A 12,334-nucleotide genomic window follows, 5' to 3' on the forward strand; every position below is an offset into this window, starting at 1 on the left:
TCACTTGGCTTTCATTTTGGCATGACACAAGAACAAGACTTAGCACCCCTCGCTGGATGTGTGAGAACAGACAAGCAAAAGTCAGTTAAATAAACACCCAGGAAAAGAAAACAGCAATCTTCTAGGGAGAAGAGGATGAAGAGCCTGCCGCTGGCTGTGTTACCAGCATTGCTGTGTGTGAACAGAATAGAGGAGGACAAGGCAGAGCAGGCATCCTGACAGTCGGCAAGGATGGAGAGGTGCAGAGCCTCATCCTGCCTGAGCGCTGCTCTCTGTCCCAGGGGCTTCCCAGAATATGTGAAGAGAGACAAAGCTGTGCACACTGACGAAAGCTCCCTCAATGCCACCTCTGTCAGCAGCACGGGGAACGTCCAACGGGAAGAATGAGTAATAGCAGGATGAGCTACACGGGAAGAAGATTCCCAGCTGCAGAGACGCCTCATTAACAGCAACAACCCTCCCCACCCCATATTGACAGTCATTCTGGGATTTTTGGGGTATGTGGTTGGTGAGCAAATACAAAAAATAAGCATCTAAAATATGACAGTAAGTGGGTAAGACGCCCATGGCTTGTTCCGTTATGACTCATGGTTGAAGCTCTTATTAAATCCCTGAACATTTTTTTCAAATGGAAAATGAATGCTCAGCTGGGCACTTCAGAGATTAGTGTTTCTAAAGACAACAAAGTTCTTCAATTACATGAGGCATTTATAAGATAAAAGGTATTTGATTGCTTTCTCTGTGAAGAATGGAAGTATGAGCTGCGATAAATACAGATGTTATTGTCCACAATTTTGCATTTACGTGATGTTTGTAACTCAATCCATAACACTGATGGCAATTGTTTGACTAATTTTCATGCAGGACTAAGTGCCATTTATTCAATCCAAAGCATGTATCAGTGTGAGAATATGTATGAGCTTTCAAAATGAAGATATGCAAACGCTATGGGAAACCATGACAATGTCTCTCAACAGTATACCCATCACACTCAAATGAGAACTCAAGTGCTCCGCTAAACGGAAAGCAGCATTGCAAGTAGTTTGTTCTTTCTTTTCACCATGCCTTAATTTACAGAAATTGCTAATTTCTGGCAACTTCTTCAAGCTATCTAAAACTAGTTATGATGTGAGGAATGAAGTAACATCTGCTAATGCATCTACTGGGAGACTGAAGAGCTCGATCCTATTTGGACACATGACTTTATCTATTAATCAATCCAGACACCAGCTCCTGGAAGTGAAAGATTAACCATGCCTCCTTCCTTAGCTCTTTGGAGACAAACTCCAAACTAATTTCTTTTAGTAGAAGCACAAAGATATTTTTTAAGATGGCTGATAAAGGAATGGCATCCTTTTTCTTTTTTAGTTTGATGTGCCTTTTATCCTAAAGCAAATGTTAGGTATGTGACAAATGACACACAGCTATTATGCAGATAGTGTATGTTCCGTGTCGTCTTGAGCCTCTGCTATGTATGTATTAAAATTTTAGTTTCATTTCTACAACAGGTTTAGCAGTACCTGGGATGGATGTATACATTCAAAAATCACAAACGAGTGGAAAGAGATGGAAGACAGTTTAATAGTAAACAAAATATTTTTCACTGGCAATAATCGCTGTTACTTCATTTCCATCAGTAAAAGACTTAGCTGGAGAAAGCACTATGCTTCAAACATGTTTACCATATTCCTACTGTAATACTTTGTGTACAGTGTAAAGGAGTCTTTTGCCTATCTGCATTTCTGCACAGGTAAATCACGTTACTGGCACATCTTAAGCCAAATCCAGAATGGTAGAATTCCTTGTGTTTGATTCAAGATCATAAGAGCTCATCTATGAACAGTGGGTCAGCTGGGATTCTTAGGAGGACTTTCAGGGTTTAACTGTTGTGTAAACTGCAAGAGGAAAAAAACCTACTATACTGCATGTCATTCGGTCTTTTCTGTCATAAAAAGCTTGCAGGGTTAAGCAGACATTTCATGGGTTTTGTAGTTTGATGTCAACTGCTTCCTTGTTGCTCTCTCACAGTGGCTATGAATACCTCTTTGATGGTCTCCTTATCCAAGTTCCTGCCTGTGAAGAGAAGTAAATTAGCTCATTATATTTTACAGCATGTTACAAAAATGTGTGCAAGTAGCAACCTGCAGTTCTTCTCAGCAAAGAAAATGCTTATTATACCAATGAGTGAAAACAGAGCAGTATTAAAAGTAAGCTGCAGGTAACAAGGTAACTTTGGATTTTACAGGCAACAACAGACTTCAAGCTGTTCAAGTAAGGGAAAGGAGGAAAAACAGGCGGGTTTGGGTAATAAACACTTTGCAAAGCAGAGAGTAACACATAGGAAATAAAAAATGTACAACCTCAGCTTTACAAGTTTTTCAGAAAAAAACCCAGATTTTATATATTTTAATGGCTATAATCACCTTCCTTACAATTACTGAATATTTGATCAAACATTCAAACCATTCCCATCATATTTATAATTATGGATTTTAAAAATAACATTAAATATGCCAACACAAATTATGAATACTTAGAACTGTATTTTATTTTATTTCACTAAAAGGGACAGTGTGGATTCCTCTCAGCTGGGATATAAAACTGCTGGAGGTCTTCAAGAAGAAGCCTTTGACTGAAGGTTACACTGAACATACTCACTGCTACTATTCTGGCCAGTTTAGGCTGGCTGCTTTTCACTGGACAAGTTACAGGACTGGCTGCTGAAAGAAGAGCTTCTTCAGCTCAAACAAGGAGATACGTAATTTCCTCTTACCTATTAGGACCAGTCTATTTGTTCTCTTTTCATCTTCTTCCCAGGCTACTGTAGTCTCTTCCAGATCATAGAGCTCATGGACACCTTGGACTATCACCTGATGAGATTTGCCTTGAATAGATACCAGTCCCTTATCAGAAAAATAACTGTTAGAGGATATATAAACAAACCTTTAAAAATTAAATATACCTGGCAATTATGCATCAGTTAGTCAAAATAAAACATGTAGTATGATCACTTCTACTCCTAGCATCCATTCTCACATCTCCTTATTTTTTAAAAAAATAGTAATTAGACTTTGCCGTACTCTGCCTTCTGTTCCTCATTTGGTCAGTGTCTAGCAAGTTTGAGCAAAAATAAAATGCTGTCTGCTACTATGCCGCTTGAAATATATGTATGGTGTATGGTGTATGATGTATGTGTCTATGAAAGATTGATTTGCCTATTGAAGATGATGTAAAATGAGCAAAAATGTTTGATTTCAGATTATTCTGATTAAGCTCTCATGCTCAGCATTTTCACTATTCTAAAACAGAATCTCTGAATACCGGAGAAAGAACAAATATTTGTGAGGTAAAACGACTAGCAACAGAATTAGAAAAGAATACTGTCAGAGAGAGCCCATTAACTCACATACCAAAAGTCATACTGAAGGAGCGTTCATCACTCCATGTAAAACTTTATTCTAGTAGAACACATTCTGTAAACATCTCTCATACTTACCCCAAGGGGGGAAAAAGAATATTCTAGTAGAACACATTCTGTAAAACATCTCTCATACTTACCCCAAGGGGGGAAAAAAAAGTTAAAAATATTTCATGAAAAAAGGTCTCCATTTGACATATTAATTGGAATTCTGTGACTATCACTGCTAAAAGGATTATGACTGCAGGTAAGATATAAATATAAAAGCAACAATCTTTGGAACCCGTTGTGTAATTACCTGGGGTTCATTTGCTTTGGTGTATTTGTCTGACTGAGGGCCAGCACCCAGTTTATCACAGGCCTCAGATCTCCTAAAGAAATGCTTTGATTCCAGTGCTCAGTACAACAAAAATGTATTTGTTCATACAGTAACTGCTTTCAGACAGCTTAAGATGCATCAGTGGCTATTTTCTTCTATTTGTCAGGAAGAGGAAGACAAGAATATTCTCATTTTGTTGCTAAAAGAGAAAGAATATAACCCTTCTTCTGATGAAATGAAAATAATGATGTCGCTACCCATGATGCACAAGCGCGCTCAGGAAACAAAGCAGAGCGTATTTTCTTGTATTACTTATGGCCTACCAAATGACAGACTTGATTCTCATTTTTAATTATTTACTTGGCTGCTTGGTGTAATGAAAATATATCCTAAATTGTCACCTATACTCTCAAAACCATGCAACTGAAAAACATATGAAGTGCTCATGAAGATGAATACTTTCAGGCTCCATCTTTAAAACTACAGTCTGACAATACTGTAAAAAGTTTTTAAGTGTAGACCACAACTAGTATTGCACTGCTATGTTATGCCAAATTCAAATTCTGCATATTATGCCAACAATTATCATTACAGAGAGCAATCTATAGTTATATCCCTGGATAAGGAGACATTTATGCAAGATGGGTGGAACCTTTCAAAGCAATGGAGGTGAAAAATGAAAAAGTGATTTAGCTATGTCCTGATTATTAACACTGCCACCGATGTTTAGGACTGTACATCTTCCCTCACAATTCAAAAAAAGTAGGATCAATGTTTGCTTCTCTGTCAGCTGTCTCCTTTTGAGCTGTTCCACCAGTCAGCAGATAACTGTCTCTACACGGAACAATGGCAAATTGCTCTTCTCCATTTTGTCTGCTCTGCTACAGTGATCCAGTAGCACCTTTGATAGGCCTGTAGCTGATAGCACGCCACAGTTTTTTAACTGGGAAGAGAGGAAGAGAACAAAACAAAGAATTTGGTAATTTCTGACTAACCTTCAGTCTTACCACATCCATGGTGCGTCCAGTCTTATCTTTCACACTCTTCTCCCACAGAAGATTCTGTAAAAAGGAAAAATGTTTTCATAAACAGAATGGCATGGGACGATTTGCTATAAAAAGCCACTATGACTTTCCAGTTGACAGTGATGTATTACTTACCTGAATAAAAAGATGTAAGTTTTCTTCTTTTATATTTCCTGGAACTTCAAATGTTACTGTAATTATACCCTGTAAATGGAAGGGCCAATTTATTATTACCAAACTGAATAAACATTTCATTACATTAATTTCAAAAAGTATTCTTTGTAACTTGGCCTCATAAAAAAGCAACTATATGTCCATGTCAAATTAAAAAAAAAAATTATCCATTTCTATTCTGCTCTTATTTGCTATATTATGCTACACCTTTTGGTTCTGTTTGGGTGTGCACTTAAGGGGCATACACAATATTTTGAATAGTTTAATGTCATCAGCTTCTACCATGTAATTCTCTGCTGTAGCTGATGTTTGCTCTCAAAGAAAGCCTAAGAATTTTAATTCTTATAGGCTAGTAAGCTCAATCTTTCAAATATGTTTAAGAATGCTACTTTCTTGGCATACTGATCTTTGTTACAATTTCTGATCTACATCACAATTGTATCAGACAAAAATTAATCAATATATTTTTCACCTATCCATACGTCCCTGTTACAAAAAGCTTTTCATAGACTACTAAGAATAGATTCCGAAAATAAAGATGTCTGAAGTGATGTTTTATTCCAAAATAATAATAAATAAATGTGTAGTTTAAAATTAACAATTTATTACAAAATAAAAGAAATAATCTGCGTAAACCTTATTTTTGTCACTATAACCTCTCAGTGGCATAGAGGAACATACAGAGAATTACTTTTTGTACAACCTAAAATTCTTTCAAATTATTACTGCTTTCAGATGACTAGTCTAACTCACTAAAAAACCAGAACAGAACAGAATAGTTCAGTTGGAAGGGACCTAAAACCATCATCTAGCCCAACTGGCCGACTACTCCAGGGCTGACTGACAGCTAAAGCCTTGGCATTGCCCAAATGCCTCTTAAACACGAAGAGGCTTGGGGCATCAACCACCTCTCCAGGAAGCCTGTTCCAGTGTTTCACCACCCTCTTGATAAAGAAATGCTTCCTCATGTCCAGTCTGAACCTCCCTGGTGCAACTTTGAACCATTCCCACGCATCCTGTCGCTGGATGCCAGGGAGAAGAGCTCAGCACCTCCCTCCCCCCTTCCCCTCCTCAGGAAGCTGCAGAGAGCAATGAGGTCGCCCCTCAGCCTCCCTTTCTCCAAACGAGACAAGCCCAGAGTCTCAGCCGCTCCCTACAGTCCGTGCCTTCCAGCCCTTGCACCAGCTTTGTTGCCCTCCGCTGGATGCAGTCGAGGACGTTCCCATCCCTCTTAAACGGTGGGGCCCAGAACTGCACACGCAGTCCCCAGGGTGAGGCCGCACCAGCGCTGAATACAGCAGGACGATCACCTCTCTTGACCAGCGGGCTGTGGCGGGTTGGATACACCCCAGGAGGGGGCTCATACTTGTGCTCAGCCTTACTCCATCCCAGGTGCAGAATCCAGCATTTGGACCTGTTAAATGTAATGCCATTGATGACTGCCCACTGCTCCAATCTATCCAGATCCCTCTGCAAGGCCTCTTATCCCTCAACAGAGTCAACAGTAACTCCCAGTTTGGTATCATCTGCAAACTTGCTAATGGTGATTTCAACTCTTGCATCTAGATCACTGATAAATATATTGAACAGAACTGACCCTAGAATTGAGCCCTGAGGAACCCCAGTGGTGACCAGCCAGATGTACATTCACCCCAGCCCATTCACTAGAACCCTTTGAGCTCTGCCCTTCAGCCATATCTTCACCCAGTGCACCGTGAAACCACACACCCCACAGCTGGACAACTTGTCCAGAAGGACACTGAGGGACAGTATCAAAAGCCTTTCCAAAATGCAGAAAAACTACATCCACCACTTTCCTTTCATCCACTAGGCCAGTGACCTTATCATAGAAGGATATCAAACTAGTTCAAGAGGACTTCCTTTTGTGAACCCATGCTGACTGTGCCCGATGACTGCATTATTCTTTAAGTGCTTTTCAACAGTACCCAGTATAATCTTCTCCTTAATTTTTCCAGGCACTGAGGTTAGACTAACAGGTCTGTAGCTCCCTGGATTTTCCCTCACGCCCTTTCCGTAGAATGGAATAGCACTGGCTAGCTTCCAGTCAGCAGGGACCTCCCCAGACTCCCAAGACCTTTGGAAGATGATCAAGAGAGGCCCTGCCATACGATCTGCTGGCTCCTTCAGTACTCTGGGATGAACCCCATCAGGCCCCATGGACTTGTGAACATTCAGTCAATACAACTGGTCCCTTACAACTTCAGTGTCCACAGATGGAAAGTCACTGTTCCCATATATGTGGTCCTCCAACTCAGGGGACTGGACAGCCCAACATCTATCAGTATTATTAAAGACTGACGCAAAAAATGCATTGAATGCCTCTGCTTTTTCTTCATCCCTAATTAGTCAGATAACTACCTTCAACAACTATCAGTCCAATTTTTTCTCTAGACCTCTTCTGCTAACATACTTTAAAAAAACCCTTCTAGTTATCTGAAGCAACACTGGCCAGTTTCAATGCTCATTGAGCTTTGCCCTTCTGTGTCTTCTCCCTGCATAAATGAACCACAGCTCTGTACTCCTCCTGCGAAGCCTGACCTCACTTCCAAAGATCATACAATTTCTTTTTCCTCTTGAGCTCCACGAGGAGTTCCCTGTTCAGCCAAAGATGGTCTTTTGCCCCACTTGCAACAAAAAAAGAAAAACTTGCATTTTCATACAGTAGCTTAGGAAAGCGTACTTTCCTTCTAGAAAGTTGCTGTGATTAAATTTAATTTTCAGGTTAAAATACAGTGCATACAATGCCTGTATTTTTGTTTTTGTCCTGGTTTCGGCTGGGCAGAGTTTTCTTCCTAGTAGCTGGTACAGTGCTGCGTTTTGAATTTAGTACTAGAAGAATGTTGATAACACACTGATGGTTTAGTTGTTGCTGGGTTGTGCTTAGACTGGCCAAGGACTTTGTAGCTCTCAGCTCTGCCAGGTGCACAAGAAGCTGGGAGGGGGCACAGCCAGGACAGCTGACCCCAAATGGCCAAAAGGCTATTCCAGACCACGGGACGTCATGCTCATCATATAGAGCTGGGGGAAGAAGAAGGAAGGGGGGGACATTCGGCACAATGGCGTTTGTCTTCCCAAGTCACTGTTATGCGTGATGGAGCCCTGCTTTCCTGGAGATGGCTGAGCGCCTGCCTGCCCATGGGAAGTGGTGAATGAATTCCTTGCTTTGCTTTGCTTGCATGCGCGACTTTTGCTTTCGCTGTTAAACTGTCTTTATCTCAGCCCACAAGTTTTTCGCTTTTACTCTTCTGATTCTTTCCCCCATTCCATTGTCACGGGGGAGTGAGCAGCTGTGTGGTGCCGAGTTGCCAGCTGGGGTTAAATCATGACACTTTTTGAACTGCAAATCTTGACTGTGAAGTTCCTAGTCTTGAAAACAGCGAAAGGCCATCATATTCTCCTTTTGGAATTAAATATAAGCAACACAGCAAATTTAAATGTTTATCTAATGACTTTGTAAACTCATGAAAACAACTAAGAGCCAACACAAAATTGCAGTTGTGAAAGTGTCTCGAGGGGTAAAAATCTCCATGCTCCCACCCCACAAACTGGGAGTTGGAAAGTAGAAAAGAAGTCCTTCAAAGATCTACACCTGGGAGCTAAGGAATAACAAGCTCAGGAGAAACATCAGAGCTCACTTAATATGGTTATACGATGTGAAGCAAGCTCTGGGAAATCTAAGTCATCTGATGCAACATCTTACTCCCCAACTGGGGAAATGCCTATGCTATACCAAATGACCATTGGTCACCACGCATTTTGGTTCTGGATGAAATTACAGCTGTTGGACTCAGAAACCAATTGGATATCCAATAGTGGTGTTACTCCATGGTTGTACTGTTCAACTGTTTTCTTGAGTATTTGTTTGTATACTAAGACACAGTGAGTAAATTAAACAGCCAAGTGTCTTCGTTTCATGTTTTGCAGGAACAAGGCCTGAATTTTACAGTAAGCAATGCTAACCTTACTAATTTACTCCTAAGGGTGGAGTCTACAATGGAAACATGTGAATTCAAACCCTTATGATACTAACCTCCACCATCTGCTTGTCAGGAGATGGAAGTTAAATACAACAACTTTTAATGTGTATATTCAGACTGCTACAAATCAACCCCTACAGTCTAACTCTCAGTGGCAAGGAGTGAGTGGAATATGTTCTAGGTGTACATTCAGTTTCTGACAATATTAAGGGTAAGAGTCTATAACCCATATATGTTCATACAGCTCTTTAAGTACGTACGCTTACAAGGCTTATGTAGCAGGCGGCTGCAGTGCTGAGGGCTGTGGGAAGAGGCCATCAAGCTGCCTCATGTGTCCCACAACCTGTTCCAGCCAGCTCTGAAACTACACAACAGTAAAAAAAAGAAACCAAACATCCCCCACACCTTCAGGCAGAGAAACACATGGCACCCTGTTCGAGAGACAGACACACACCTCCAGCCACTTGCAACTGAAGACTCTCTGTAGGAGGCATGCCATGCCAAAGGAGGTAGATACACCCCTGAGAGACTGCAGCTTGTTGTTTACCCACAGAGCAGGGGCACTCCACAAATACCAAGGCCCCAAGTGAACCACAGGGAAGGAACTCTAAGGAACAGGGCAGCGATGAGGAACGGAAAACCATTACACAAACACCCCCAACTTCCTATGCCACATGTGGCCTTGCTGGGAGAACGTGGACAGACTAAGTGTAAGCCACTGAAAAAAACAGAGGAAGCTGGGGGAGAGAGAAGACAGAAGGAGAGGTAGGTGTTCATGTAAGTGTTTGTGAAGTTGTTTTGCACTTCTTTTTTTCGGTACTCAAATCAGTAATTGTAACTGTTTGTTGCCTGGCAGTAAATTCAGTAGTTCCCTGACTTAAGACTGTTTTGCTTTTGAGAAAGGTCTAAGCAGAAAAAGATACTGTGATCACAGCATTTGGAAAACAAAAAAAAGGGAAAAAAAGAAAGAAAATTAAAAAGGGCGCCTTTCTATAAAACCTGTGCATCATGGACAAGACAGGTGCTTAATAGTACCAATTAGCATAGAACAGTTTATATGCTGTAGGGATGATGGACCAGACCTTTTTTTCTTAAATTCGTCTTTGAAATTAGATATGCTGATCACAAAAATTACCTTATTTCCTCAAATAAAAGCCACAAAGGCAGAAATGCTATTGGCAGTTGCATTACACCAGCATCACTGTATTGCACACAGGGGGAGAAAAGATTCTGCCCCAATACAAACATACATCGTGTTGAGTACCAGGGTGGGGGTGGAGCAGCAGGTGGGAATATATTTTAGGGTTTAATTCAAGATACTAAAAATAACATCAACAGAACTGGTTGGGTTTTTTTTAGCATACATGTGTTTACAGAATTGATACCTAGTTTATAGGGAGGAATCTACCTCACTGTTACAAGTTAAATTGTTACTATTTCTTGTGAAAAAAAAAATGGGAAGCACTCATAGAAAACTACATGTTTAATTACTTATTGAAGTTTTATTACAGCTTCAAAGAATGCAAAGTCATGAATAACATCTCCCCGATATCTACATACACAGACAACAACTAGACAGAAAACCTACAGGATAAAGATTGGCTACAAATTTAGGACTTGATTCTGCAAATATTAAAAAGAATAGTGCTATTTATCTGTTTCAGTAACACTCTCCGTGTGAATCAATGAATGATGTGAATGTCTGGACCAGTGGATGCCTGTAAGCTATTTTTGAAAGTAAGGCTTGTTATATCCATTTAGAATCTACCTACAATAAAGCACATTCCTTTATGTATTCAATGCAATCCTACAAATATCTTAACACACATCACTCCCTAACCCTTCTGAAAAGGTAACATGATTAGCATGCAATGCTTGCAATTACCCTGAACAACCTTGTTGTTACAAAAAGACTGAAGCAGTAGTTTTGGTAATTACCTTATCTAGATGTGCATGTGTTGTCTTTACATGCTCAAGCTTTTTCTGCAAACTGAAAATAAGTAAAATTAAATGTCACATTTGAGTGGTATGTACAAAATGTCATTACTCCAAAATGTAAATAAACTCTTCAGTAGCGCAGAACAGAACTAAAATATCAAAAATGGACTTTATATTCACAATAAGCTTCAACTTTTAATTCAGTTTTAATCTCATAATAGATATGTTTAATTATATTGGTTTGATCTAGTTAATGATTTTTGTTAGAATGTTAGGTTTTTAAAATATAAACACAATTATAATAACTGTGCAGTATCTTTGGGATTTTAGATACTTGTACTTCAAAAAATACCACCTTTGCATATCAACAAAAGGCAAAATACATCATTATAGCAAGAAGGGAAAATCACTAAAATGGGTCTATTTATTAGACATTGATTTTTTGAAAATACTTTAGAAGGATGAGCTGAAAAAGCAAGAAGAAAAAATGTACAAAGCTGTTGCTTCTGAAAATGAAATCTGTAATGCTAAGTGAAATAGCATGTCATAGAATCACAGAATACCAGGTTGCAAGGGACCTCAAGGATCATCTGGTCCAACCTTTCCTGACAAAAGCACAGTCTACGCAAGTCAGCCCAGCACCCTGTCCAGCCAAATCTTAAGTGTCCAGTGTTGTGGAATCCACCACTTCCCTGGGGAGATTATTCCAATGGCTGAGTGTTCTCATTGTGAAAAATTTTCCCCTTGTGTCCAACTGGAATCTCCCCAAGAGTAACTTGTACCCCTAACTCCTGTCTTTTCCATGTGACTCCTTGTAAAAAGGGAATCTACATCTTCTTTGTAGCCACCCTTTAAATACTGGAACACGGTGATAAGGTCTCGCTTAAACCTTCTTTTCTCAAGACTGAACAAACGCAGTTCTCTCAGCCTTTCCTCATATGGCAGGCTGCCTAATCCTTTGATCATCTTTGTGGCCCTCCTCTGGATCCCCTCCAGCCTGTCCACAACTTTTTTGCATAGTGAGGACCAAAACTGAACACAGTATCCCAGGGGTGGCCTGACAAGTGCTCAGTGGGATAATGACTTCTTTATCTCTGCTGGTGATGCCCCTGTTGCTGCAGCCCAGCATCCTGTTGGTTTTCTCTGCCACAGCATCATATTGTTCATTCATATTGAGCTTCCTGTCCACCAGGACCCCTAGGCCCCTTTCCACAGAGCTGCTCCCCAGCCGAGTAGATCCCAGCCTGTGCTGCGCTCCTGGATTATGTTTTCCCACATGCAAGACCTTACACTTATCCTTGTTGAACTTCATACGGTTCCTGTTAGGCCACTCTTCCAGCCTATCCAGGTCTTCTTGCAGGATGGCTCTCCCTTCTGAAGTGTCCACTTCCCCACTCAGTTTGGTGTCATCAGCAAACCTCACCAGGGTTACACTTGATCCCATCATCCAGATCACTTCTGA

The 12,334-nt window shown here is 40.4% G+C and overlaps 1 protein-coding gene across 1 annotated transcript in view; it reads right to left on the bottom strand.

Annotated features, from left to right (window-relative positions):
- Positions 1–973: 973 nt before the first annotated feature.
- Positions 974–12,334, bottom strand: part of CBWD1 (COBW domain containing 1) — a 28,464-nt gene continuing 17,103 nt past the window's right edge. Inside the window, 6 exon segments of the mRNA XM_035896073.1 lie at positions 974–2,015; positions 2,018–2,073; positions 2,774–2,903; positions 4,733–4,798; positions 4,898–4,966; positions 10,873–10,924. Coding sequence (XP_035751966.1) covers positions 1,965–2,015; positions 2,018–2,073; positions 2,774–2,903; positions 4,733–4,798; positions 4,898–4,966; positions 10,873–10,924 — 424 coding nt within the window. The 3' untranslated portion in view covers positions 974–1,964.

Source organism: Egretta garzetta, unplaced genomic scaffold, assembly GCF_000687185.1.
Source record: "Egretta garzetta isolate BGI_Z169 unplaced genomic scaffold, ASM68718v1 scaffold886, whole genome shotgun sequence".
In the NCBI taxonomy this organism is placed as follows: Eukaryota; Metazoa; Chordata; class Aves; order Pelecaniformes; family Ardeidae; genus Egretta; species Egretta garzetta.